Source organism: Anser anser, assembly GCF_964211835.1.
Source record: "Anser anser genome assembly, chromosome: 19".
Classification (NCBI taxonomy): domain Eukaryota; kingdom Metazoa; phylum Chordata; class Aves; order Anseriformes; family Anatidae; genus Anser; species Anser anser.
Genome location: NC_139740.1, coordinates 7,581,918 through 7,609,445, shown reverse-complemented (window position 1 = coordinate 7,609,445; position 27,528 = coordinate 7,581,918). Strand labels below are relative to the sequence as shown.

Here is a 27,528-nt window from a genome sequence, read left to right as displayed (position 1 = left end):
CCTGCTAGAGACAGCCCTTCAGAGGGCAAAGGACTCACTGAGCACCAGCCGTGATAAATCCTATGCTCTTTATTGCAGATTCAGTGTTAGTGTTCCGGAGAGCCCAGCTGCAGCGGGGGCACTGTTCCACCCCCCTTCCCCACGAGGTTCTGCCCCGGTCCAGCAGCCCCAGGCCCCTCCAGCAGCCGTGCCTGGTTTTGCAGTGCGGACGAGCGTTCAAGCGAGGACCCAGACCCTCGTGTGACCTTCCCCTGAAGCACGGTAACGATCCAAGGCTCGCGAAATGAAAAGGCCAGCACGTTAACTAGCACCTCTTGCCCTGCTGGGAGGTACGTGAGAGCTCGTTCCCAGCGCCCAGTCACGAGGGGTTTGAGCGGCCCCGCAAAGGGCTTGCCCCGAGCTGCCCTTCCTGGCTGCCGTGCTCGCCGGGCTCCACCAGCAGTACGTGCCACGCCGTGCGAGAGGAGCAGAGGCTGGCACGGAGCTGCTCGGCTCTGCCAAACGAGGCACTCCTCTCTGAGCTCTCCCGGGTGAACCACAGCCAGAAACAGAAACCCCAGCGCCGCTTCCTCTCTCGCTGTCCACGTGCAGCGACGAGCGTTCTCTATTCCTTTCTCGTGAGCTGGCAGCTAGGCTTTTTTTACTCCCCCCCCATCCCCTTCAGAGCAAGAGATAACACTAAAAAAATATAAAGGAATTTAAAAGTTCAAACCCTCCTCACTTCTCCGTCTCTCTCAAGGCTGTAAACCCTCCCCATCGCCAGTGGCCTCTCCTGTTCACCTGTAAAGTGCTGGTCAGGTGGATTTGCTTCTATTGGATCTCACGGCTCACGACCCTGAGAACCTTCACCCTCCCTACAAGAATAAACAGCTGTGTTACGTCTATAACTTATGGTATTGCCTTTTCATGCATGTGTCCTTCTCTCTTGGAAGCCAGGACAGGGGCAGCACCAGCTCTAGTCATCGACGGTGATGTTGCGGAAGAGATAGGCCATGGACTCCCCGTTGTGGATTCGCCGGATGGCTTCGGACAGGATCAAGCTGATATCCACAGTCTTTATCTTGGGGCACTGCAGCTTCTGTACCTCGTGAGGGACTGTGTTGGTTACTACCACCTGCAGAGTGCCAGAAAGAAAAGACCACGAATGTATCAGCGACGCAATTCTCATTCAACAGCCACCCCAAATTAGCTCCATGACTACCAGCTGCTTCCCGGATCAGGGCAAGGCTGAGAAACCCCTGTACGTCAGAGAAAAAGACGAAATGGGCTTCCTCAAGTGACAGTCAATCTGCTCAGGGGACAGCTATCACCAGAGCTCTACGACAGCCACTACCACGGAGGCCACCAGGCCCGTTCAGACCACAGGATCTGACACATCTGATACCGAGGACGAGGTCTGAAATCTCATCCTTGTGATGTACCCAAGAGCCCGTCATCAGCTGGGGGAAAGAGAGGCAGAATGCCTGTACTGTGAGACAACAGTCACATGCAGCCAGCTGCGGTGAGGGAAGTGTCCAGGCAGGGGTGACTAATATCTGTGCGTTGGGGAGACGACATGCAGAGAAGCAGATCTCACCCGAGCAAGCATTAATCACAGCCAGTTTTCTGTGAAGAACCAGAACTGAAAGCATCTGAAGAAACCAGACACTTCACAAGGACCAGCACGCGGCAGGGGCAGGACCTGCTTCGAGTTTTTAGCGCCTTAAATCCACCACCAGAGCCAGCCCTTCCTCTGGGGCCCAAAACGTGGGCTCACCTCGTCGATGGAGGACTCCTCTATGAGACGGGGTGCGTCTGCAGACAGGAGCCCGTGAGTGGCCATCACGAAGATCTTGTAGGCTCCGCGCTCTTTCAGAATCTCTGCGGCGGCTACAAAGCTCTCCACGTCATCGATGATGTCATCCTGAGAAGAAACAGAAATAGCATCAAAGCCAGAAGCTAACCGCACCTGCAGGGCAGGAGGGGATCTGCAAGGTACTGTGGCTTTGGCCACGCACAAAGAAAAAAAAATCCCTGCCTATCTCAGCTCTGTTGAGATGCGAGAACATCCCTATGCAAAACCTAGGGCTGTGCACGCCGTTTCCCTTATTTACAGCTCCTTTTTATTAGGGCACAACACAAACAGTGTCTTGGAAGCAAACGAGGCTCCGCACACGCACGCAAAGCAGAGCTCATCTGCAGAAAGGAATTCTTCCCTGGTGGTAGGAGCTGCGTGTTGGTCATTACGCAGCAGCATGGCAAGCTCAGCCCGGTTTTGTTTGTTTTAAACACTTCAGGAGATTTCTTTACATATCCTAGATTCACTAAGTATTTGTAGATACCTAGTATTTGTAGATTCAAGTGGACAAAGTTTTCAGGTTTTACAAGGCTAAAGTATGAAGGGTTTTCAACAGAAAGCTGAAATAATCAAGAACTAAAGAAAAATGGCAAAATAAAAAAAAAAAGAACTGATGAAAACCAAAACTGAAGAAAACGGCAACAATCGTGTTCCCTCCCTACACCAGGGGTCCCTCTGGGATAAAGCAGCTCAACGAAAGCAGCTGGTAGGAGGCCCCCCCGCCCACTCCTCTCCATCACACTCATACCACGATGATGGCAATTCTTCCTCCAACATCTCCGACCACAGTTATCGGTGGTTTCTCCTTGGCCATCATCACTAAAGAAGAAACAAAACCAGATCAGTTAGCTGTGAGTCAAACCGCAACTGTCCCACCGTGCAAGAGGCCCACTCCTTTACCGAGCCTCGCGCTGGTGCACGGACACAGCCGTGCGCCTTACATCATCCTGATAACCCACCTCAGCGGGTAAGCGCTGTTTTAACCATCCTCCTCCTCCTCCAATGAACAGCACTGCTGCCTAAAGATGAAACTCTCGGTTTCTGCGGGGACCAAGCACTGATCTCAGAGACTTGTGAACCTCAGCTTCTAACAGATGCTTGTGCAGGGCGCACTCCGAAGCCCTACCTCCTTTATGGGGAACCTCAGCGACTTCTTGCCTCTGTGCTCCAAGACAGGACTCGAGGAAAGGGGTCTCTCACGACTGGGAACAACAAAGGGGATTCCCTGAATAACCCCTTTCAAAGGCACACGGTTTGCAGCGTGCGTTTTTTCACTGGCTGAGCTCACTGATTTTTTGAAGGATTTCACTCAGACTGCAGCTCGCGCGCTTACTCTTGGATCCCCAAACGTGCCATCTTCCAGAGGGCACGAGCACCTTAACACCACCTGCACAGGCAAAGAGAACTCGCAACGTTTTGCTGAATATTTTAAAGCACGTTAATGGAAAGAGCAGGAGAAAACCCAGCTCAAACTCAGTTCTACAACCACAGCGCAACCAGCAAGTGGAAGCAAAAGTATATACGGATGATCTGTGCCATCTGGCACGTGGTAAAGAGATGTACCAAGAAATAAGGATCCACTCCTTCCTGGCTCTACCTTTGCACTGACAGGGCTCATGCAAAAACACCATACAAAAAACCCCAGCAGGGAGAGCACGTGGAGGTGGGTACGGGAGTTTCGTTACGTGATAATCTGGGCCGACCTAACCACTGAAGCAAAGAGGAACACCAACATTTTGTAACTCTTATCCAGCACACCCGCACCCCCGGCTTTTACGCTATCCACAGGGAGTGCAAAGTGTCCTCCTGAGGCACTTTGTATCCCCCCATCTCTTTGTAACGCACCCTGCCAGTATCCTGCCCACAACAGCTTCTCAGAGCTTTAGACACCTAGATAGCCAGGTATTTCTCCTGTGAGACAACCTGCTTCCACGTAATACTTTACACTTGAGCAGCATGAAAAAACACAAGGCGCTGCCCATCAAAAAGCCTGTCTGAGCATTGATCTCAGCCCTCCCGGGTCAAGAGTCCTACCTGAAACTCCCCGTCCTGCACAGCAGGCTGAGCCAGTACTATTCCCACAGCTCACCAGCACCCGGGAACGCTCGCAGCCCAAGCACCGCTGCGTGAGTCAGGCTGAGGGATGCGATGAAAGCAATTACGGGGACCACAGCTCCGAAGATTCATGTGCAGCGCTGTTCCTCACACACAAAACGTACCCTAAGCTCGCCAAAACTGTATAAAAGGTGACCAATAAGTTCTGCTTTGTCCAAAAGAATGTTACTCGTTGCTAGGCTTTGCTGTTAAAAATAAAAAAGCAATCACAGCTATCTTGGACGTCAGAGTTAATTGCTCTTTGGAGCACGCGTTCCTCAGCCTCCCTTGCATTGTTGTTTTTGAGGCTCTTATCAAATGCAAAGTCCTGTCTAAATCCTGAAGGAAAACAGCCTTATGAGAAGGAAGAGTACTTGTCATAAAGCAGGATTAAGCTTCAGAAGAGATAAGCAGACCATAAATTTCAATTACAGGCTCTACCTACCTGCTTTGGTTAGCTATTAGTTTATTAAGCTAGTTGGGACAGTAACAAAACTCCTGGTGGGAGCTATGAAGTATCGAAAGGATTAGGTCTGGCTGCTATCCGTGTGCATCCGCAGACGAGTACCACTTCTGTTTACAACAGCCAGGCTAGGGAAGACCCTGAGCAATGGTGAACAGATCCCAGGGAGTTGAAATTCAGCGCCATTTTACTGAAAACCACATGAAGTTTCAGCAAATCTGTATCTTCCCATTCCATAAAGAAAGCAAACACATTCCTTATGAGGCTCAGAGGCTAACATTAGCAGTGCTTTTAACATCTTTTGTCTGCTTTTAAACGCTGTACTTCAAGTTTGCTTTATTTTTAAAGTACGGTAGGCAACGTGTTGACCTACCCGGATCCTAAAGAGATGTTCTCCCTTTTCCTTGTTCAATTTTCTCTGCAAAGAAAAGAAAAAAATTGCAAGCCAGAGATCCACCCACAACCACATCAAATCACAAGAGAACTTTGATCGCTCCAGCACGATGAGGGTGTATGCAAGGGTTACTGCAGCCACTTTTTTTTTCTTCCAAATCTTTGGAGGTTTCTATACGTGCACATCAGAACTGCTGCGAGAAGGTGGCTCGGAAAATGATTCAAAATAATAACGAACATCCTCCTCCCAGACACAAAACCTCTATTTGTATGTAGAAAAAGAAGAAGGCGACAGAAGTAAGCCACAGCTGCACCTCTGCCAGACATAGCCCCTTTGATTATTACAAGTTTAGGTCAAAAAGTGTTGCTGCTTTTTTTTCCTGGAAAGTCAGGAAGGATGCTGGTTGTATCTGTAGCTTTTTGAATATAAAAAGACAGCTATTTCTATAAAGCAAGAATATCAAAGAACACGGGGGTGGTGGGGAGATCAGCCAAACGCCCTGACCTGCGCCTTCCTTCTGATGTAATACACGCCCAAGTGCCACGCATTACAGGTGAGATGATCACCGGCATGAACAAACAGCATTCCCGGGTGCTTAAACCTGCTGCTTCAATTAAGTGGTCAAAAACAGGTTAAGGAATGCTAAAATTAAAGTAAAATAATGCTGCCTTTACAACAGAGCCTAGGAACAAAAGGCTGCTCAAGAACTGCTGCAGAGAGATCTGGAAGGGTTGATAACATCGCCGGGCCCCAGCCTAAACATAGAAGAGATAAGGGGGCAGGGAAACAGCAACAGACCTAAGGTCACTCCAGTTTTTCCACCCAACTCTCCTCCTTCGTGGCAGTTTGCTGGGCTCTGGGTTTGAAGCAGACCATTACCAACAAGTACAAAGTAGGGAACGTCAAAGCCACTGCAATGGCTTGTTGAACAGACGGTGCTCCACGCCTTTTCTCTAGGAGGGGAAACATGCAAAGCTTCCACGTGCACTTGTTAAAGCACAGCCCCAAGCTTCAAGACACAGAGCACAGAAAGAAAATGTCTCCAAGGCTCCAACTCCTGATTTTTGGGTGACACGAGCTGTTGCTGCCCCTTTTAGCACAGCACTTTAAGGAGTGCAGCTGGAAGCACCTCCGGCATGTTGCTGTTACGGCTCCACATGCCACCTGACCAGAGCATCACACCAGCCCACAGACTCCGGACCATAAATAAGCCGTTACGCTGCGTAACACTTGGTAACTAAAGGCACGTGTTCCTTACCTGAACAGGGAGGACAGGGGCATGCCAGGATGCAGGAGCCTGGCCAATTCACTCAGAAACCCGCAAAGAATCACAAAAAGCATTAAATAATTGCCGTAGGGCTTTGGGACTGCTCCCAGTCCTGGGTTTTGCCTCCCTTCTGGCTCCAACAACGCCCTTGGGGACCCCAAACTGCGGAGTCTTGAGAGGAAGGATGCTCCACATCGATCTGCTTGCAGCCCAGAGCAGGATGCTCCACTGTTAGTCTCAGTCACTTCCCCGAGGAGGACTCCCGCTTCCTACCTGGGTTTATGATATCTGAGCCAGGAGGTTGGGTGTTTTAACAGCCAGATTTTTTTTTTCTGGCCGGTTTTGGTGTAAGGAAGCAGACAGCTGTGGGTTAGGAGCGCGTGCCCTACCTTCCACAAACACAAGACGAGCACGGAGCCGAGCCCTGTTTTACTCTACCGCCGAACTTTATGATGCTGGGATTGCGGGTGCTGGTACACAAGGCAGGAAGAGCTGATCAAAGGTTTTGTTTGATGCGCCACTTGAGGTGGGAAGACACCTTCCAGATGACTGCATCAGATAGGAAGGGAGGCGTAACCGAGGGGGTAAGCACAGACTCACAGCATCGCCATCGTCAACCCTGCTGCGTTTTCACCTCTGCTGGACAGAGAGCAGATCCCTGGCAGAGAATGCAGCACAGGCAGGACGCACTGGAAGCTTACAGGCTGCTTTCAGACAGGTATTACCCCAGTATCCTGCAGCTCCAGTACCAGAGCCCAGCACTCACTCAAAACCAGGTATCTACTAAGATTATAAAACTGGAATCATAAAACTGGAGAGAAAAAAAAAAGCAGCTTTCTGCTGAAAGTTTTGGATAAGCTCGCACCATAATCCACCCCACATCTCCCCCGACAGACAGCTACCGAGCTGCAGCTTGCTTGTTCTACACGTGCCGTAGGCATGCGGGAATGTAAGGTCATTAGTCAAGGGCTGAGTTTCTGCAGGAGATGAATAAAGTGGTGGTACACAGCAAGCTAGTTCGTGTTTGGGTAGCTGAGGACTGAAAACATTTTTCCACTGAAACCATAACGAAACGGGGCAAGGGCAAATTTCTGTACGAGCTCCCATTTACGGGGCTGTCCAGCAGCACAAGCTCCCACAGCTGAGATTCCTTCAAGTGACACGACTGGAAATAAAGCTACAGTTCCATCGAGGCCCTGACAGCAGCCAGATGCGACATCCTGGAGGACAGGATCCTCTGCAGGGTAGGACAGGAAGCAAAAGGCCGAGAGTAACCGTGCACATCCCTGTTTTGTTGCAAGCGCACGAAAAACTCCGCTGTCAGGAAGGAGACAGCCACGATGAAGTTCCAAACTTCACTGCGAAACCCCACCTGTCCCCCAAGGCCCAGGAGGAGTTTCACCAGCATCACAAGCCTGGTTTAACTGATTTCATTAGTGAGCAATGCCTGGGTTAATGCAAAATGCCTGCAGTCTTACTCGCCTTCCCCCTCCCTGACTTGGCCACAAACTGGTTGGATGTTCTTAAACTTCAAAAGGGGAGCTGCTTATCAGCAGCCCTAGCCACAGCCCGTAATTATGCATGGCTGTGCAATGGATGGCTCTATCGCAGGCAGCAGCATGCTGCAATTCCCACCATCGGTTCTCAGCTACCTTCGCTGCACCCATCGTTTTTGTCCTACCACCATCTACCTAGAAAGCTAAAATCCTCCCAAATAAGAGCTGGATTTCGACTGTTTGATCGCTGCTGTTGCGAGAACACAAGCAATCCTACGGGATCCTAAGGGGACCGTTTTTCCCAGAATAAGAGGTTTCCTCCTATTTACTTTGCCTTTGCTTTCAAGACGGCAGCTTATCAGCTGGTGGCAACAGCACAGGAAGAAGCTCAACAATGGTCCCAGAGCCTATTCACAGTAGCCACACAAGCACCAAGGCTGTGCCAAAACAGCCCCACGGCTAGTGCAACGCGACCACCTGGCTCTCAAGGTGAAGAAAGCTTCCAGCAGCAACGATGGCTGCACGAGGGGAAAGCAAAGGCCAGCTCATCTCCTCAAGCTGCGGACAGCAGTCTGTCTCTAGCTGTTCCCTTGCTAGTCCCACTTTTGCATTTCTTTTCTGGTTTCAGTGAGTTCTGCACTGTAAAACCCCACCCCTAGCACAGGTTTGCCTGACACTGCGGAGTGGGTGAAACAAAGGGGAGCAAAACTGGCGCTCTGCACAGCCAGAAAGAGTTTAACAAGGACCTCCCCAGACCTCCTCCTCCATCAACCTTTCCACGAGGAAAATCTGACGGCCCTAGGGCTGGTTATCCCTGCAGAGCCCCACCGATAGCCATTTCCCACTTGTCTTTTTTGCTCAGAGATAAGCAGAGAAGCTTAATCTTACACGGCAGCTCCAGACCAGGATGCACGGTTGCATTTTTGACCATCGGAGGGGAGTGACGTCCGTCGTCCATGTCCTGCTCCGTGCACTGAGCCTCTCCGTGGATCACTGCTAGTCCCAGCCGCAGCCTCTCAGCGTAAGACTGAGCCCTGCAGGACAACCACAGCATGTCAGGAAGAGGTTGGCTTGATGCAGCTTCACAGCCCAGTGAAGCACGACTCCCCCACATCCAACAAGCAAAGGCTGTGCAGGATTTCCCCAGGAAAGAACTTCACTGAAAAGCACTTTTGATCCCCAGTACCCCAAAGCCCACTCCGCCACCTGGCCCCACCACAGGGATCTCCCGGCGCTCCTCTGCGTGCTAAATGTTCCCCGAGATGGTCAGGCCCTGCTGAAACTCACGCAGCCAGCCTGACCCCAGGTGAACCACCTGGGTTTGCAGCAGCAGCAGCAGGAAACTCCTGAGTTTACTCCCGTGGGGCTGGGACTGCAAAATGCAGCTGCCCATCTGCGCCACTGCAGATGCCCATCTGATTTCCAGCCACAAACGCCTTATGAACCAGATTGCTGATGCAAACCCTCCCTTACTTTTCCCCAGTGTATTCCCCAGCAGCCCAGACGTTTTCCAAGTTATTTTTAAACCAGATAATAATAATAATAAAAAAAATCTATTTACCTTTTAGCTGCATCAGGAGATTTGGCTACAATAACTGCGTTTCTGTAATCCGGAATCTGGATACGATAAAAAACTGTTTAAGCAGAGACCTTCTTGAGAGTGCATTTCTGATTTGATACGTGGCTGAAGAACTGCACCCACTCACTCTCCCCAGCCCAAATCTTCCTTCTGGGGTACAACTACTGCAAGGCAACTGCACCCCTTTTCAACACTGGTATTTGCATATTCTGCCCCAAATGCCACACAAATAGGGTTAGCACTGGCAATAGCGCAGGTGGTGCAATCTTTTCACAGGTCCCACTTCGCACAGGGCTGCAGTTCACTGCTGGCATCCACAAGCTACGGGCTTACCTCCAGTGCTAACTGCAGCTGTGTCTGAGACACGGGGCACAGTGCAGGGAAGGAAAGGGGTCTGCTTAGAGACAGACCCTGGGGCCAATGGGGTCAGCCCTGGCTCTACAACGCGGAGCCCCCAGTGCCTGTGCAGAGCAGGCCTTATCCTTACGCTCAAAATGGTCAAAAGCTGGGAAGAGTTCACTGTGTTTAACCCACCCACCCCACACGGGCTGGCTGCAGGTCCGAACCCAGGGCCTGGGCTCCCCACGTGCAGCAGCCCTGCTCTCACCACGCAGGCATAAATCAATCTCCTGCATTTGGGAGACAAAACTCCCATCCCCAGGCCCTCTGCGCTCAGCGTTCCTAAGCAGAGCCCAAGACAAAGTCTATCAATAATTCAGATCAGTCAGACATCCACCGCAGAACAAAGGGTGAGTGGAGACGCTCTAACATGATTTAAAAGGTGATTAGAGGCAGGAGCATAAATAGCATCTCTCAAATGGCACGAGCTCTACAGAGAGCAATGAATTTCAATTGAGGGCTTGAGCTCATCTCCAGCTTATGGTCAAAAATTCAATTTCTATCCAGGTGCAATCATGCAATCTAATTTAATATAGCATTTTCCCACTTCCTTGTGAAACATCCAAAAGGTATCCCAGAGAAAAAAAAAAGATTCATGAGCAGAACAATTGATCTAGCCTGACAATGCAACCTCTGCGTAAGCAGCACCCCAACACCGCTACTGCGTTAAGCCAAGTTGATATACACAGAAGTAGAGTAACCTCACTTCTTCCTGTATATACTGAATCAAGAAAGGGGATGCTCGCAGGTTGTCTACAGGGAAGCTGAAGAAGCCTTGAATTTCCTTTTGGTGAAGGTCCATAGTGATAATATGCGTTAACCCTAAGAAAGGGAAAAAAAAAAGTGGTTTATTGAGACGATTCCCACAAGGCTGGAGTTTCTGAAACATCTCCATTTTCCAGACTGTTTCAGTTATTAGATAGACCAGTACGCCACGTGTTAAAACGAGCATAAGCAGGGGAAAAAAAAGTTTCAGAGACACGGGAAGACACAGGCATGCGATAAGACACTGCCAGACTAGCAACCGTGACTGTTTCAACGCGACACTTCTAGGCCACTTCCCCAGGCATGAGTTAAAGAAATAAAAATAAACTCCCCCAGAGCAGCTCATGGTTTTGGCAGCACGCCTGCGCATCTGACAGGAGAAGAACGGAAGGGCAGGCGCCCTGCAGGACGCCGGCAGCTGCGAGGCAGCGCCCGGGCCGGCCAGGCTGCTCCCTGCGACACTCACCTGCCTTGGCCAGCATGGAAGCCAGCAGCTTGCAGACTATGGAGCCCCTCTTCCTCATTTTGCTCTGTTTGCTGTAGGGGAAGTAAGGGATGACCCCGATGATGTTCCTGGCACAGGAGGTCTTCAGGGCATAAGCCATTATCAGCAGCTCCATTACAGCAGTGTTCACGTCTCTAAAAGGTTTGAAAAATATTCCAAATATTAGGTATTCTTCCAATGCAAATCCTTTTCGTACTATACCCATAACTCTCTCCTCACCAATTTTCCAGGTATATAGCGTTGCGTCTTATGCTAATGCAAGCCAGACCTGTACTGTGATCCTGCAGCTCCTTCCACCGTGCCACAGCACATCATGATCAACTGCTAAATGCGCAGGAAGCGACTCCAGCACTCAAGAGCTGCTGAACAGAATTTGATTTCTTATTCTGACACAAGGGATATGATGACTCCTTCCATCAACGCAGCAAAAAGGGCATTTTTCGCCAGTAATGTTGGAAAAGATGTCACTTCATACAGTATATTCTAAAATAGAACAGTCTTTAGAAGAAGGAGCACCACACGTGCAGCCACCACAACTTCATCCACACTACATTTACTGGACTATATATTATTTTTTTTAAACAACGTAAAGCAACTAACTTTCCCTGTATTAAATACTGTACTCTGCAGCTGTACCAAGTCCCAACAGATCGTTTAGGCAGAGGTCAGCATCTCCATGCTATCTGAGATACCTAGAGGTGGAAGGGACAAGAGCAGTATAAGCCCCACAGAACACTTACTTGGAAAGTAAAACAAAAAAGTGACGTTGGCAGAGCACGTGTAAGCCACAGCTAGGAACGCACAGAAAAATCCATCTGTGATGAGCTGCACCATGATGACTGGTGCGCCCCAGGAGGAGTGCGTTATCTGCATCTGAACTCATTTTGGAAAGGAAAAAGAAGGGCAATTCCTTTCAATTCCTTACAGCCAACACCAGGGCAGGCCCAAACCCCACATCACTGCCCGCAGCGTCACAAAGCAACTCGAGATCGCTTTGCAAGTGAAGAACGTGCACTTGGGAGCGAGCAGGGCTTGCAGTCCCCGCCCTGAATAAAGCCGTCCGTGCTTGTTTCTTTCAGCAGTCGTCCCACATACCACCGCCCCAGGTCCCCGGCAGGGCCATGCTGAGGGTGGCCCCGCTGCAGAGCCACGGGGTGACAGAGCAGAGGCTGCCCGGGCCATCCTCCCACGCAGAGCAACGAGCAGCACAGAGCACCTCAAAGCCCCGCAGAGCTTTTTGGCAGCTTATATTTGGGGATTATCCTCCAGCCCACCTGGCCTGCCTTCCCCCAAGAGCTCAGAGACACATTTCCCATCCGTGTGCGACGCACCACGTTCCTCTAACCGTTTCTCCATGGCTCTCCCTTCCTTTGGGACCAAACCTTCATTTGCGGCTCTTCATTTGCGAACGCTCCGCGTCTCTTTATTCTCCTGCTGGCTCCGCCGAGCCTCCCGCACAATGCCGCTCGTACACAAGAAAGCTTTGTCAGCCCCGAAGCACCCAGCCAAGAATTACATAAAACATAACCCCCTGCCACGTAGGGCAGCGAGCTAACAAAGAACCACTTCTTCCCTTTGGTGTTTTAGTCGTGCCAGCGTGGCTGGGAGAGGAGAAGAGGATGCTGCTATCAGTATCGCGTAGAACAAAACAGCCTGGGTTACGTCTATTTGAAGGTCGTCCACGAAATTCAATATTTTCCATCATCCGTCACTTCTCAAATTACTTTAAAAAAAAATGTAACAAAACAGAGATCGTGACTGCTGCTGCGAGGGGAGCTCGCCAGCAATCTCGAAAGGTACCCGCAGTCCCCGTGCTGCTGGGGGATGCTGGCGGGGGGAGCGAGGGAGAAACTGCTCGAGGAGGAGGAACGCCCCTCAGCACGCAGCTGGGGGTACACGCTGGACTCTGCAGAGCTCCTGAGGCCTTGCCATCCACCTCCAGCAGCCTGGAGCCCCCCTCGCTGCAGATCCCTGCTCTCAGGGCCGAGCAGATGGCCCAGGTGAAGCTGCCAAGGAACTTCACAGCAGCTACCAGCACCACCACAAGCCTCTCCTTTCACTCCCAGCGTCTCACTACACCGGCAGCTCCTCCGTTTTCCCTACCCTCACTGCCCAGTACCTCCCATTACAGCACGGTGCCTGTTTCAAACAGGCAGCAACCTACAAACGGTCGTGCTCAACCCTGCCGAGCGGCGAGCAGAACACGAGGATGCGGCGATGCCCTCCCAGCTGCCAGCAGCTCGCAGCTCCTGCTGAGCCAGTAACGCTCTTTGTGGCCCTAACGAACCTTGATCTACTCCCCATGCCCACCAGGAATCCGTCCCGCAGCTTTTTGATCCGACAACCCCCTGGCACAGGTAGCAGCAACCACACGGTAAGGAGTTCCTGAAACTAAAAGGCTCGCACTGGGAAGTTGTGAAGCACCTCGTAAGGGGAAGCGCCGCCCCTTCTGCGCGCTCTGAACTTCACACCTGCTGTTGTTGTTTGTCGCTTCCTTGTTCTCATGGAGCAGCGCCTCTGACATGCCACTTGCCCAAAGGCCTCTCGCAGATCTCCCCACAGCCCTCCCTCTCCCAGTCTCAGCAGTACCAAGACATTCAGTTTTCCCGCATACTCATGCCAGTCCCTACGCCAGCAGCCCTGGCTGACACCTGGCTCTGTAACTTCTTTAGTTCCGCTATATTTTTTGGACAGAGAGCTTGCATCAAATATTCAGGTCTTTCTGTTCCATCTCCATGCATTTAAGATGCAGACTGTGGATTCACACTGCAGCATAACAAGGCTGTTTCCTCTCTCTAATTTTCCAGTCAGTTCTAATATTTTATCTGCTTTTTGAACCAGAAACGAGTGTAGAAGTCCTATTTTCAGGTTATCCAATACAGCGGTTGTTTTTTCCTCTCCTGAAAAGGTCCCTGAAACCCTCTGCAAAATGGAGACGTCCTTGAACCTGTCCTCTCAAGCAATGCAGCAAGGCACAGCTGCAGCTTAAGAATAAAAGATGACCTGTCTGTACAACAGTGGCACCTCGACTGAAGGAGCTTCAGCATTTTTGCTAAAAGGAGACATTTCTCGACCTGGAATAATCAGTTCAGTTTACAGAAAAACAGGGGAATAAACAAGTTGAGGGCAGGGGAGCTTTTCCCCTCCCAAAAGCATTGTTACTCCCTAATGCTCTGAGTTATCTCACAGAATTCCTCACCCGTCTCCTGTTGACAAAGCTCTCAGTTACAAGTTAGTTCGGAGAACTCTCCCAGCAGGGACAGCAGGATGGCACCGTTCACCTGGAACACAACCCTGCGTCAGCGGGTTCTCAGCTTGCAGAGATTCAGTTGCTCCCTAGGGGAGGAAACCCTGAGAGCATCTCTCTGGAGATAGAGGAGCTCTAGGAAAACGTCTCAGCCTGCAGGAGGAACTCCACAGGTGAGCGAGCTGCTCTCGTAGTCCTCCCGATTCTGCTAACAACAGGCCAAGCATTACACGGAGGGAATGAGCGTGAATTCTCAGTGGGCTGTATTTCTTACGCAAGCTAGGAGAATATTGGTTTCCAGGTTATTTTGCTACCTGCCGGAGCTCCGGTACTTACTAGTTCTCGTGATCTCCAAAATCGCAGCAGAATTTGGCATCTTGGAGAAAGCTGTTAGAACTGGAACACCTTTACTTTTCCTAATTGTGCAAAATGCATCGTATCAATACCCCATCCCTGAGAACAGCACCTCCCCTACCTGCTGTTGGTCGTTCTGCAGGTGCCATTTGCATAATTTGCACACAGGCTCCCTCCCACTATCTTGCATACACTACTTGGTCAGGACTCTGGAACTTCCTCCGTGCTCCGATCTCAGCTTTCCCATCCTAATGCCATCTTTGTACACTCTTCACCAGCCAGAGAGAACAAGGCTCCTGGGTCAACAAGTGGTTTTCTGGCATCAGGGTTACTTTCAGCATTTATTTTACCTCTTATTCCAAGGCTAGAATGGCCCAAAGTTAAAAAAAAAAATGGCCCACTTAGGAAAATGCATAATACCGTTAAGAATTACAAGCACAGAGGAGGGAAGGTCAGGATTTCCACACGAGCTCAGTTTCACACCACTGCAGGGAGAGGGGCAGAGTAATCCAGCCTGTGATGAAAGCAGTAGCTGCCATTCGCTGCTGGCTCTGCTGCTCGGTAATGGGAAGACAGAGGAAACTGCACGTCCTGAAATGGAAGTGCCGGTCAGAAATCACCGAGCAACTGAGCCTGCAAGGACACCACCACAGCCCGGGGCTGTTTCGCTTCGCCCCATCCGTCGGGCTCGCTCTTGCCTCAAATGACATTTGTGCTGTTTGATGGGAAGCTTCTCCGTCGGCTGTGGTGCAAGCGATCCTCTGGGAATTTTACCAGCTTAACGCTACGTTGTGTCCTAAATTAAGTCAAAGCAATGAGAACCCTGGAAAAAGCCATTATCACGCTGGCTAATGGCTAGCAAGCTAACCAGAACGATCTGCTGAACCAGAAATTGAAAGCACATCACAGTTGTAAAATCAAGCCACAAGTCCCTTACCTGGGGATCGTCTGTATAATGAAGATATCCTGTCCCCGGACAGACTCTTTTATTTCAACTCTTGTTTCTGAAGAGGAATGAAAACACAGTCAGTTTTATTCCCAAACGTCAGACTTCCAGCGATAAAACATGTTTTAACGACAATTTGGCGCAGAGGTCAGGGAAGGCAGCAGGACTTGCTCCTTCACCCTGCGTGCACATCTGTACGCTAGCCATGAGGAGGAGCCAAGTGGGTTTTTCCAAAGGCCTGCCCTGGGAAGCAAGGAGCTGGCATTGCATTCTGGTGAGTTAGCTGCATTTACAAGGCAAAACTAGGCTCAATGGCTGCTACCTTCCATGTAGAAGGCAATTACTTAACTCCCAACGAGAGATCCTTCCATTTCTCCTGCTGAGTGCTGAAAGCTGTCAATACCTCATTTATTAGGTAACAGAAAGCCACCCAGAGCAGAACACCCTCCAGTACCTACCAGGAGGTTAACCCAGCTCCTCCACAGCCCGCAGGGCCAGCTTCGTACAGGCTGGGAGCCCAGCACGCCACCTGCAGCAGTGCTCAGAGGAAGAGCTCCCCAGCTTCACTACGAAGGTCGAGGTATCTCAACGCTGACATGAGCTGGAAACCTGAGCCTCCACTGAAAACACTTCCTACAGCCCCTTACTCAAAGGGGAAGGCTGAGCACCAAAGCAGCTGAGCAAAGCCAAAGGTTTCCCAAGGTGCCCTCCTTGGCTGCTCATTTCCCACAGTCACGAACCCAAGGGCAGGGATAAGACAAAAGAGAGCAAGATCTACTGAGCTGCAGAACCCAAAGTCTAATCGTCCAGACCTCTGCAGCAGCCTTAAGGGCCTCTGCTGGAAGGAGGCTGATTTGTTGTGCGGTGATGAGGAACGACTTCAGCCCTTGAAGCAAGCAGCCCGATTTAAAACCAACCCCAGAGGGCAGGGAGCTCTCAGCAGCACGAGCACAACAGACAGCCCGGTCACAGCCGTATGCAACACCGCGTGGCTGTCCTGGTGCTCCTGGCAGCAGCGCTACCAAAACTCCTCCTGGTGAGCCAGAGCCACTTCCATCACTTACTCTCACCTGAAACTCTCCTGCAAACACGGTAAACAAGACCTTGAAGCGGTAAATGACTTTTAGCCAACCTCCGTTAGCCAATATCCCTGTGTTTCAGCCCAGCACAGGCAACTGAAAATGGGCACCTGCTACATTTAAAGAGATGCAAACAAGCTCCAAGAGGCACAGTCTCCAGCTCAGCCTCGAATCTGCACTCTTCAAAGCAAGACAGGTGTCTGTGAACTGCCTGCGGCGGGGGGAGGACTGGGAGAAGGGAGTAATTTAAATTTTACAAGGCAGACATTTAGAAAGAAGGCCACTACTTTAAGCTCGGAGGGTGGCTTCCTAAGCACAACAGCAGGCGATGTGTTTTGTAGCAGCTAACATCCGAGGTAGGAATCTATTATAGATGAGAGATAGCTGACGGGCAGGCAAACGAGATAACACGGGGGAACGAGGAACACACCTAATTGGTTTGTCTAAGGTTAGGCACAGGAGATCAGCGCTGCCAGGAGCAGCGGTACCATCACAGCTGAATCACTGCACCTACTAGACAGGTTTGACTGTCCAGGTGTCTAAGATCACCCCAAAATAGGTTTGTGAGCAGTAAAGATTCCTCTTACCTCCATTGGTTTCCTGATACACCACGGATTTCCCCAGCTCAGCACCGAGGCGTCTGGAGAGAAAGAAAGCAAGTTAAAAACGGAGACATTGAGCGGTTCACGATCCAAATCCTGCTTGAGGAACGCTGACAGAGCACAAGCGCTGCCCAGCGGGGAGCTGAGCCCCGCGGCCGAGCTGCAGGAGGACACGTCTTGCCTGGTGACAACAGCCCGCGGGAGGATTCATCGGGACGGAGCATGTGAGAGCTCACACGCAGCTGTGTGTGGGCCCTGCGGCCGGTCGGGACCGTCACGCACCCGTCCCGTCGGTATCAGCCACTGAGCAATCCATCCCCTGTGACCAGCACCACCCAAGGAACCGGCACAAACCCCACAAAACTCAGAGGAAGAGGCCACCCCAAAGGCTCACACTTCCTCCTGTCCGGCTGAGACCAGCAAGGGAGCTCACGCCTATCAGAGAGGCGGCACAATCGCATCAAGCCTGATTTTCTCAGGAAAAGCAGCTCGACGTGTTCTAATTGTAACAGCCAAACAGAAAGAGGGCTTGGAAGGCACACGACTCCTAACGCCCAGTTCCCAGAGCCTCTCCAAGCTAAGGAGTAGGGCACAGGAACGATCGCACACCCCTCCGCCGACACAGCCACCGCCGCCCCGTCCCATCACTCACCAGCTTTACGGCTGTGCACCCGCTGCAGTGTGCCAGGGCCCGCTGCCGGGCTGCAGGTAGTCCAAACAACCACCGCTTTCAGGATTTACCACACCCCACGTCTCCTGAGACACAGCAAAGGACGTCTGTTCTAGCCCAGGCTTCCATCTGAGCAGCACCCATCAGCACAGCCGGACCCACCGGCCACCAGGCTGGGGTCAGCGCCGGCGCTACGCGACGCTGCCTGCGGCAGAACGAGGCAGCCAGACTCGACTAACAGCAACCGAGCCACTTCTTTCCCCCCTCCTTCAAGTCTTCCTTCTCAAATAACTCAGCTGATTGAAGAGATTTTAATTCCAAAAAGTTCTGATTTTTTTTTCCCAAATTACTCCTTCCTCAAGCATCAATCCTGAAGCATTAATCACGGCAGATTACAGCCTTCTTTTTCATTTTAAAGAAACCTGCTATACAATAAAGACTCGTTTTGGAGAGCATTTTAAAATGCTCTAAAGCGCAGGCTATTCCCCCAGGTGACGCTTCTGTATTTAACAGTCCCGACAAGTACTCCATCAGCAGGCATTCAGAGGCACGCGTGCCCAACGCCAGCACGCTCCCACCCTCCAAAGTGAGCCTGGGGCAGCTGTGACGACGGACACCCAAACGGACACGGCGTATTTGCTGCAGTGGCTGCAAAGGAGGCATTTGGTGCGCACACACCGCGGTCCTGGCCCCGTCCCGCAGCACGCCTTGCCACGGCTGGAGCTGGGGAGTAAAATCCCAAATCGGGAGCCGCGTGCGGGTGCCTGGCTGCAGCAACCAGCCCGGCTCAGCACCCACAGCAGCGTCACCCGCAGCAGGAAAGCCGCCCGAACCTCGAACACAGCTTTTCCTCTCACCAGCCCCAGTACAAAGGGGTGCTCAGCACCAGCACTGCAGAGGGGCAGGCAGCTGGTCGTGGCCCCCAGGACCTGCAGAGAGGTGAGCTCTGCAGCCCGGACTCGCCAGGCACTGCTCCCTGGGACCCTGCGGTCCTTCTGACAGCGGTCAGGCGTTCGCACGCACGAAGGGGCAGCCCGATCGCTGTTAAGGCACCCAAGTCAAAACGAGCTTCAGAACCAGGCACAAAACAAAGCGGTGTGTGGGGTGAACATTCAGTGACCCACCTGTTCCTCCAGGACCGCACGGCACGTCCTGCGAGCTGCCTTCGGGGGCACGCGTGCCCTGCCTTCGCTGCTGCTGCAGGAGAAACACCCCGTCACCCAGCCCGTGCGCGTGCCCTTAGCCAACTTACATCTCACGGCACGAGGGAAAGCCTCAAAACCAGCCCAGCCGGGCACGGCTCTGCAGGACGCCCCTCGGATGGCGGCAAACGACCGCGGAGGAGTTCTGTGACGCCTGGAGGATGCGGCTGGCAAGGTCCCGGACGTGCACGGGGACAAAACGAGAGCCCGGCTCGGGCAGCACGGCAGCAGCGCGGTTTCCGTGCCGCTGAAACGAGGAATTGGAGCGGCAGGTTTGCTTCCTGATGGGAAGAGCGGCGCTCAACAGCTCAGCGTGTCAACGCGGGGCGCAGATAAGAGCAGAAGAAGTAAGCGGCTGCCAGCCTCGAGGAAGGAGCAGCAGCAGCTGCTCCGGCCGGACAATAAATACCACACACGCTCCTACTGTCGGCTGCACGTAAACGAGAGGGGGGCAGCAACGGGAAGGATAGGAGAGAGAGCTGCCCGCAGAGGTCAGGCATGGACCCTGCCTGCGGTGGTGTACGCCGCTGCGAGGTGCAGGCGGGGCAGAGGCAAGAAAGCAGCGCTCCAAGGAGCCGAGGTGCTACCCGCGGGCACGGCTCCCCCTAACCCTGCTGCGGAAGTCTCTGCACCAGCCGAGGCTTCAGCCCCCCCGCGGAGGAGCTGTGCTCAAACCCCGATTTAGCCAAGGCTATTAAAAGACCATTAAACGAGGAGGGCTGTTCCCCCAGCTCCTGTTGTAAAGCGGCGAGTGCCACGGGACTCGTGTCCAGAGGAAGATTTACACCGAGGGCAAGGGCAGAGAGCAGCCCGAGCCACCAGCCAGCCTCGGAGCGACCATTTGGAAGAGGTGCAGAAAAATTTCCACTTCCTATCGCTTCGCCCTTTTTCACCCGCTTTCCCAGCTCTTCTCTTTCCGAATCGCCTCCGTGCGGAAGCTCCCGGTTGCTCGTTGCTTTTGGAGGAATTAAACTGACAGCAAGAATTTTGCTTGCATTTGGCTTCAGGACCAAGCACGCAGCCACGCAAACGGGGCTGTCAGAATTACTGCATCAAGCTGGCTACAGACGCAGGCAGGGAAAAAAAGGCAGTCATTACAGGTGATTCAGTGCACTCCCACCAGAGAGATCCGGCTTGTTCTGCCAAAAAGAATGCTCCTGGTATCGTAGCTAAAGTGGTTCTTCAAGCAAAATGAGCTCCGTCAGCAGAAGTCCTACCACGCAGCACGGTATTTGGCTACAAGGGGACTTCTGCTGGCACTGCGGTGTTTAAGACTGGAAGGCGGTCAGGCTGATTTTACACAGTCTGCAGAAATGTCACTCGGTACCAGCCCCACGCAGGCACCAGAGCACAAGCTCGCTTCTGGAAGCTCCCTTCCCTGCCCCAGAGGGGCGGAAACTCAGCCTGGTGCTGGTTTTGTTTTTAGAAGCAGCCCTTGGAACTGGGATCGGCGCTGACAGCTCCGCACGGAGCAGCCGCTGAGCCCCGTGCAGAGGGCCGGGCACAGCAGGGGTCAGGGTACGGCTGCTCCCGGCTGCTCCCATCGCTTCAGGTTTTCGGTGCCACCTCAAGAGCAAGGCTTCACCTTGCAGCCACTCACGGCTCCTAAAAGGCAAAAAGCCCTGCTCCCCTCTGCCCTGCCGTCCTTGCACCAGCTCTGGCACCGACCTGACAGCGTGCAAGAGAAAATTCTCTTTATGGCTTTAAAAAACCCTACTGAGAGCAATTGGTCAGTAAAAATTTACACTGATCTGGAATATCCCTCGCTAGAAACACTGCGCAGGAAAGATGACTGAGCTCTCCACGGTCTCAACACACGCCAGGAGGATACGAAGCCGTGAACAGAAACGCATTTAAGATCTGCCTTAAATTCACAGTCCAAACGTCAACAGCCCGCAGGTCGCTTGCAGCTCAGTGAGGAAGCGACACACCGCAGGACTTCAGGAAGCGCAAGGTTTTATCAGTCCTCGAAGCGCTGCTCTGAAGGCTGCCAGAAGCCGCGGCACCAGGCTCCTGGGACAAAGGGCAGTCCGGTTTAGAGACGCGGTTAATCAGAACTCGAGGTGCTAATTCACTTGTGGCACTTCGTTTCAATTCGTTTCAAACTTGAGCAGATCTTCACAAGGTCACAGCCGGCTGGCCCAGACAGCGCAGGGGCAGCTCCGCGGTGTTTCCTCATCTCCCCTTCAGGAGCAACTCGGGACAGAGAAGGGCAACAGAGCAGCTTCCTGACGCGGGGCCGCCTGCTCAGCCCTCGTTATCGCCGTCTGGGCTCCCCCTTACCTCTCTCCCTGCGCCCCCAGGGCTGGGTCCTGGAAGAGCCCCCGCCGCCCGCCTGCCCCTTGCACCCAGCGCCGCTCAGCGCGCACATCGCTTGTTCCAGCCACCACGGGAACCACGCAGCCGGCTGCTGGCAACCGCGGCACGGATTTCCCTCTCCTCTTACCTGTCTGCCCTGGGGAACGCCCTTCCCCTAAGCCTGGCACCAGCCGGCACACAACGCCATCTGCTCAGGCACCTTACAAGCTCCATCAAAGTCCCACGGGAGACCTCAAAGCCCAGCTGGTTGCCACGCTCTCCCTCACCCTTACTTTAGGGCCGTACCCCATCACTCGCCCTCTCCAACCGTTCTATTTTCAGCTGGTTGTTCACTCCCCTTTGTCAGAACCATCTGCTGCAGTTTCACCCCGTTGTATCTGTTTGCTTCCCGCCGCGGTGCTGCTGTGTCTGAGACGGAGGAGTCGGTGCCAGCCCTGCTCCCGCAGCACCAGGCAGGAACTCTTCCCAGGAGAGAAGGACAGGGTTTGGAGACGGGACGGCAGCAACACGAGGCTTCTGGGAGCAGACTCCCCGGGGCCCCCCTCTCGTGCTCTGCCACTCGCCTAGCTGACCTGAGGAGGAAGGGTGACGTTACTTTTCCTCCGTCCCACCGAAAGCTCCTTCCTCCAGCTGCAGAAGGCTGCTGCGAGGCCTCCCACCTCTGCCAGAAGCAGGACTTGGTCTTCAGCTGTCCCAGAAAGCGCTGCGCTGGTTTTACTGCTGTGCACAGGGCTCCCTGGGACCAAAGATCAGAATAAAAAGTCTCCGTCTTTTCCTTATTACTCCGCGTTGCTTAGGCTTATGGCAATGCTTTACCTTCAGATCAGCAGCGTTTTCCGTGCTGCACGCCTCGAATATCCCCTGCCGCAACAACCGTATGACAACAGCAAGTCCTACACAATGCAGAGCTGCGGGAGCAGCGGGGACGCGTTTGCAAGCTTCAGAAATCAGACCTCCTCCAAGCGGAACGCAACGGTTGTACCCCCGTGCCAAACACCGCAGTCAGAGCAGACCGCAGTGCATCTGTTGGACTCCAGAGATTAAAGGACTTGCTCGACTCCCTCCTCCTTCCCCCAGCAGCACGCAGGGCCCATCAGGGATCGGCACTGGCCACAGAAATTATCCTTCTCCCTTGCAAATGCAGCTTGTCATCAGATGCCAAGTGTCCTAATTACAGCAGGAGTTTTCTTTCCATATGTGAAAGAATTAAAAAAAAAATCACAACCAATTCACAAGATAGAAGCGGGCGGAAGGTTCAGACTCCAAGGAGCAGCTCTTATTTAGTTTCACAGTCTTTGGTTGTCCTAAGTCAGCACCATCTCCCCTCCCCGGCAGAAGCTAACATAAACAAAAGCCCTGGAAACTCCGAATGAGCTGAATCAACCATCCAGTCACTCGTCCTAGAACCAGGCAAGGAGGCCTAATAGGAAACGGCAGAGATCGGAAGCGGGCCAGAACGCCACGCTCGGAGCCTGCATCAAATCAGCTCGGGAAGTTTTGCATTAAACGAAGCAGGAGATGGAACAGCTCTCAGATGGCTCGTTTATGTCATGCTGCTCCTCCCCAGGGTTAAGATTTTAAAAAAGGATAAGCTAGGAGTCCTCAGGTATCGATTTTAACTCGAGAAGGGATCTTCGGAGCCTCATTTTCACCCAGCTGGTAACAGACTGAACGTTCCAAACAGATTCAAGGCTATTTCTGGGGCTCGCTTACCTTTCCTGCGATGGCAGCAGAGCTCAGCCCCTGCGCTCTCCCCAGTCTGCCCCCTGTGCACCAGCACCGCTAAAATAAGGCACCTTCAGCTCCTGGCTTCCTCTCAGCGCTTCAGCACAAGGACCAGCTCCACCGGCATCACGCCTACAGGCGGAGAGCAACGGAGCCTGGGTGGAGAAGGGCCCCAAGAGGCCCTCCTCCTGATACTGCGTGTGGTCTTCGAGCTCTTTTACTGCTCATACTAAAGGCCATTAAAACCCTTTAGGAAGAACACACGACGTCAGACGCCAGACTCACCCTACAAGACTTCTCCACCTCTACCAAAAGGCACAACTGACCGCCCCAGCAAAGCACGCGCTGGGATGGCACACGGAGGGGAAGCCAGCAGCCACGCGTCCTTAGCCACCTGAAAAAAGAAGGGGTGCATCGTAAAGGTGGTGAAACAGCCCCCGGGCTCCTACGGGAAGTCAGCGCGCAACCACAGCACGAGAGGCTGAAAAACACCACGGAGGTTTTGGGAGACTTTTTACAAACCTGTACTATTCGAGGTCCCAGATTTTATACATCAGCGCAGTTCTGTTGGAGAGACGTGTAACACTTCCCACGCGAGTGGTCACTGCTCCCGTTTTACGTACGAGAGCTTTGAGTCTCACTTGAAGCAGCAGCTGCACAGCACACCAGTGTGCTCACGCCACCGCTCGAGCATCCAGCGCCCTCACCGACACTAGAGCCAGAGCAAAAAGCCCCCAGTGCCTTAAAAAAAAATAAAAATTATAAAAGCGTACTTCAGGAAAGACAGCCAGGAGGTCATGCTCTGGATTCTGCCGCTGTTCGTCCTCAGAGCATCCCTGGAAGCCCCGCGGAGGATTACGACCCGCTACGCACAGGTACGTCCAGGAGTACCGCTGCTTCCCTCCACCAGGGAGAAATTCCAGACATTTTTACCACCCGACATGTATCACCTCTTGCCAGAGAAAAGCGAGTACAGACAGCACATCGCACAGCCAGCTGTGTGCCGCAGCCTGTGGAAGCCTGCCCTGCGTCTCCTCTCATTACGGCTTTAGAGGAAAGCAAGTGATTTTTAAGACAGAGAGCAGAAAATAAAAGATCTCTGGTTTGCTCTTTCAGGCCTGAGAACTCAGAGCTTGTCCCCTGTCCCCAGGGGACTTCTGTCACAACCCGCGTTGATGTAACAGGACAGGCCTTCCCACGTCCTAGCTGTTTACGCGGACACTGTTCTCAGAGTTGTATCAGTGAAGGAAAAGCGATTTGGAACTGACCAAATATAGCTGAAAACAAAACCAAAAGACCACCCATGAACCAAAAAAGCTTTCCACTCCCAAATACAAGGACGTCCCACACCCAAAGCAGCCCATCGCTGTTATCCAACATGTGTCCCATCAACACCAGCGATCCCAGACAAACAGCGAAGTCAGCTTCGGGGAGATTACCTGTGCTAAGGGCTGAACGCGCTGTTTGTTAAGCCAGCTGGACGGACAGCAAAGTGTTCTCGCAGTTCAAGGCAGCCCACCTGCTTTTAGCGACGCTTCCAATTTAGTTTCCCACCCCTTGGAGCAGGAATGAGCAGGCAGCTGCCTGAGCAGTGCGAGGATGCTGCCTTCCATGGAAGACAGACAAGGCCCCCCAGTTTTGGGAGCAGCGTCACAATACGCACGTCCCTGCTTCTTAGGAGTTCAGCTGGGAGCTCCCACTTGTTGCCTGCCCCTGTCTCTGTTCCTGTTTGAACGGAACTAACCCGAAACAAGAGATGAGGTGTCAGTGGGATCTCCACGCACCAAGCGCCACATCTCGGGGCCGGCTGTTACCTCTTTCAACAGGACCCAGCGCCTCCACCCCCACCGCCCCGCGGTCAACCTCTGCCTAAAGCAATGCGCTGGAAAAAAACCAGAGGGGAGGAACCATGACATTTCTGTCCCTAAACTAGTTAGCACACGCTGCCCACCTCTCCTAGCGCACCGAGACGCCAGCAGAACAACAAACCCACCCCAGTCAGTGCAGTGCTGGTGCTGCACCAAGGTCTGCACAAGGATCACCTCTCGGGCTCCGAGCAGCGAAGCAAACAAGCTCGCAAGTCCCTGTCCACAAAAAGCAGCAAGGTTTTAAGCATCTCCCCGAACAGCTAAACACCTTCCGATGCCGGTTTAGCCAACTTTCACCTCCTCCTTCCCCAAAGCAGCAGCCGTAGCTGCGTGCCAGCCCTCCCGACACCGAAATGGATGTCAGAGGCACCGCGCAGCCGGCGTGTTTTCTTCACCAGGCCTAAAAAAAAAGGGCCGAGAGGGCTCAGCCAGCACCGAGGCTCGGACGGACGGGGCTGCTGGAGGCTCTCCACACCAAACCTCCGGCGCAGGGGCGTCCGCGGCGCGGCTCGGCAGGGGAAGGCGGACACGGGAAGGTGCTGGAAGCCTCCTGAGCCTTCACCCTGCGCGCACGGCCGGGCTGCGGGGACGAAGGCTCTCGAGGGACTTACTCCGTGATGCGCTTGGCCAGCTCGGTGCAGGCGGCCGTGGAGTTGGCCGAGAAGACCCGGTAGCCGCTTCTGGCCGCGTTCATCGCCAGCGCGTCATGCAGCCCCCTGGGAGCCCGAAAGTGAGAAAAAACAGATTTGTAAGGCAGCAACAGCTTCCGTGGCATCCTTTTCTTCCTCCCCGCCGCTATCGCCGCCCCCTGAGGGGTGGGGAGCAGCAGGAGGAGGAGGAGGAGGAGGAGGAAGGTCTCACCCAGGGCTGCGCAGGGACGTGTCCGCCCAGAACCCGGCCGCGGTGAGCCCCCAGCCCCCGGGGCACCCCAAAAACGGGCTGGGGGCAGCCGGGGGGGGGGATAACGGGGATGGAAAAGGGGTGAGGGGGACGTGGGGGGGTCCCTCTTCGGGCTGGAGTCCTCCCGTCAGCGCCGCGGCCCATAGAGGCGGGCGGCTAGAGCGGCGCCCCGCCCGGCCGCCATTTTCTGCCGCGGGGGGGGAGCGCCCCCCGCCGCCATCTTAGGTGAGGGCACGGCTCTCCTGCCCCTGCTGCGGGGCGAGAGGCGGCCGCCGCCGCCGGTACCTGAGGAGGAGGAGGCGTGAGGACGGCGCAGTCTCCCCCGCCGGCCTCCCGTCGCTTCCCGAGCGCGGCTGCGGCGCTCCGCGGCCGCCTCTCTTCTGCGGAAGGGGGCGAGGCAAGGCCCGGGCACGGCGGTGGCTTCGCTGCCCGTGCCCAAGATGGCTGCCGTCCCGGCGGAAGCGGCGCGGGGGCGCTCTGGGCTCCGCTCTATGGCAGGCGGGAAGGGGCGGGGCCCTGAGTCCTCCAAGGTGCCTTGGGGTCCTGGGGGTGGGGGCACAGGGGGAGGTGGGTAAAAAAAAGAAATAATTAATAACGATTAATAAATTATCACAGAATCACAGAATTGTAGGGGCTGGAAGGGACCTCAAGAGGTCGTCGGGTCCAACCCCCTGCCAAAGCAGGTTCCCTAGAGAAAAAATATTTTTTCTATAGTTTTTTAGTTTTTTGAAAATAAATAATTATTATTAATTATAATTATAACAGTGATAATGATAATAAAATAATAACAATAATGGAAAGTGACAGGCGGAAGGAAGAAGAAAGAAGAAATGATGATGATGATAATAATAATGATGATGATAAGAGGAGGGAAAAAGAAAGTAAAACAAAGATAAAAATAATGAAAATAATAACAAAATAAAAATAATAAAGATGATGATGATGATAGGAGGAAGGAAAAAGAAGAAAATATAATAATGAAAATAATCATAAAAATACCCGTGTTTTCTGCCCCAGCCCTCGGAGCTGCCCGCAATGACATCCTGTCCGTGGTGGGGACCGCCGATGGCGTCCGTGTCCCCTCAGGACAGCCCCGTGTGCCCCGGGGGGGCTGCAGGGGGGGGGTCCCCGGCTGATTTCGGGGCCAGAGCACGGTGACACCAAAAGAAAGTCACCGACACCAAAACCACCACCCCCAGCCTGCAGAGGCCTTCCCCGCCGCCTGCTGGAGGTGCAGGTGCTGGCGGCCCCGTGGCTGGTTGCCCCGTGGCTGGCTTAGGGTGGCCCCATGCAATGTCCCGGTTCCAGCACCTCACCCACAGGCAGTGGGAGTCCTGAGGGGACCCCCATGGGGTCACCCGCTGCCTCCCCACGTCCCCTCCGCCCCCTGCGGGGCCTTCAGCCGTGCTTCGTCCCCGTGAGGGTCGCTCCAGCCCGATTCCTCCATTCCCCTCTCGCTCCCTCACCACAAGCGGCCTCCGCGGGCCCGCGGCTGCCACAGCCCGGCTGCCCCGAGCCCTTCTGTGCCCCCCCATCCCCTCACCCTGCATGGGGACATGAATTTAGTGACCCCACAAGGCTGCCCCACGAGTGACGGTCATCTGCTGGTGGCTGTAGGACACGCTGTGGCTGTTAGTGCACGTGGTTGGCTTTGCCCTGCGAAAGGAAGCAGCTGGGGAATTATTTATGGGATCTGGGGAGCTGGCTGCACCCTCCAGCTGCCGGGGGAGCGGGGACCCCCCAAAGGATGGGGACAAGGCTCGGGTAGCCCCGTGGGGGTGCCCAGATCCGGACCCCACAGGTCCCCAGCACCATCC

The 27,528-nt window shown here is 53.5% G+C and overlaps 1 protein-coding gene across 4 annotated transcripts; it reads right to left on the bottom strand.

The window, feature by feature from the left end:
• Positions 1 to 51: 51 nt before the first annotated feature.
• On the bottom strand, positions 52 to 26,205 carry PRPSAP1 (phosphoribosyl pyrophosphate synthetase associated protein 1). 4 transcript variants are annotated; one of them, XM_083805560.1, is made up of 11 exons: positions 25,997 to 26,205; positions 25,423 to 25,527; positions 17,013 to 17,065; positions 15,338 to 15,404; positions 10,761 to 10,933; positions 10,236 to 10,351; positions 9,113 to 9,168; positions 8,440 to 8,585; positions 2,586 to 2,656; positions 1,757 to 1,903; positions 52 to 1,114 (listed from the first exon to the last, which is right to left on the bottom strand). In XM_083805560.1, exons 2-11 carry the CDS (start codon positions 25,503 to 25,505, stop codon positions 956 to 958), a joined length of 1,071 nt encoding a protein of 356 aa, XP_083661686.1. In that variant the 5' UTR covers positions 25,506 to 25,527; positions 25,997 to 26,205; the 3' UTR covers positions 52 to 955. The 4 variants fall into 4 exon arrangements, with proteins under 4 accessions (XP_083661686.1, XP_083661689.1, XP_083661687.1 ...); XM_083805563.1 differs by lacking the exon at positions 25,997 to 26,205 and adding an exon at positions 25,673 to 25,972; XM_083805561.1 differs by lacking the exon at positions 25,423 to 25,527.
• Between the last annotated feature and the right edge of the window lie 1,323 nt (positions 26,206 to 27,528).

What these genes read in the sequence shown, in the direction of transcription:
- PRPSAP1 (XM_083805562.1), bottom strand. Translation starts at nt 25,586, where the DNA reads ATGCCACGGAAGCTGTTGCTGCCTTACAAATCTGTTTTTTCTCACTTT. An exon ending in GTATCAGGAAACCAATGGAG is followed by an intron (nt 15,405 to 17,012) that starts GTAAGAGGAATC and finishes ATTCCTCTTCAG; the next exon opens with AAACAAGAGTTGAAATAAAA. An exon ending in TCTCCTGATGCAGCTAAAAG is followed by an intron (nt 8,586 to 9,112) that starts GTAAATAGATTT and finishes GTTGTCCTGCAG; the next exon opens with GGCTCAGTCTTACGCTGAGA.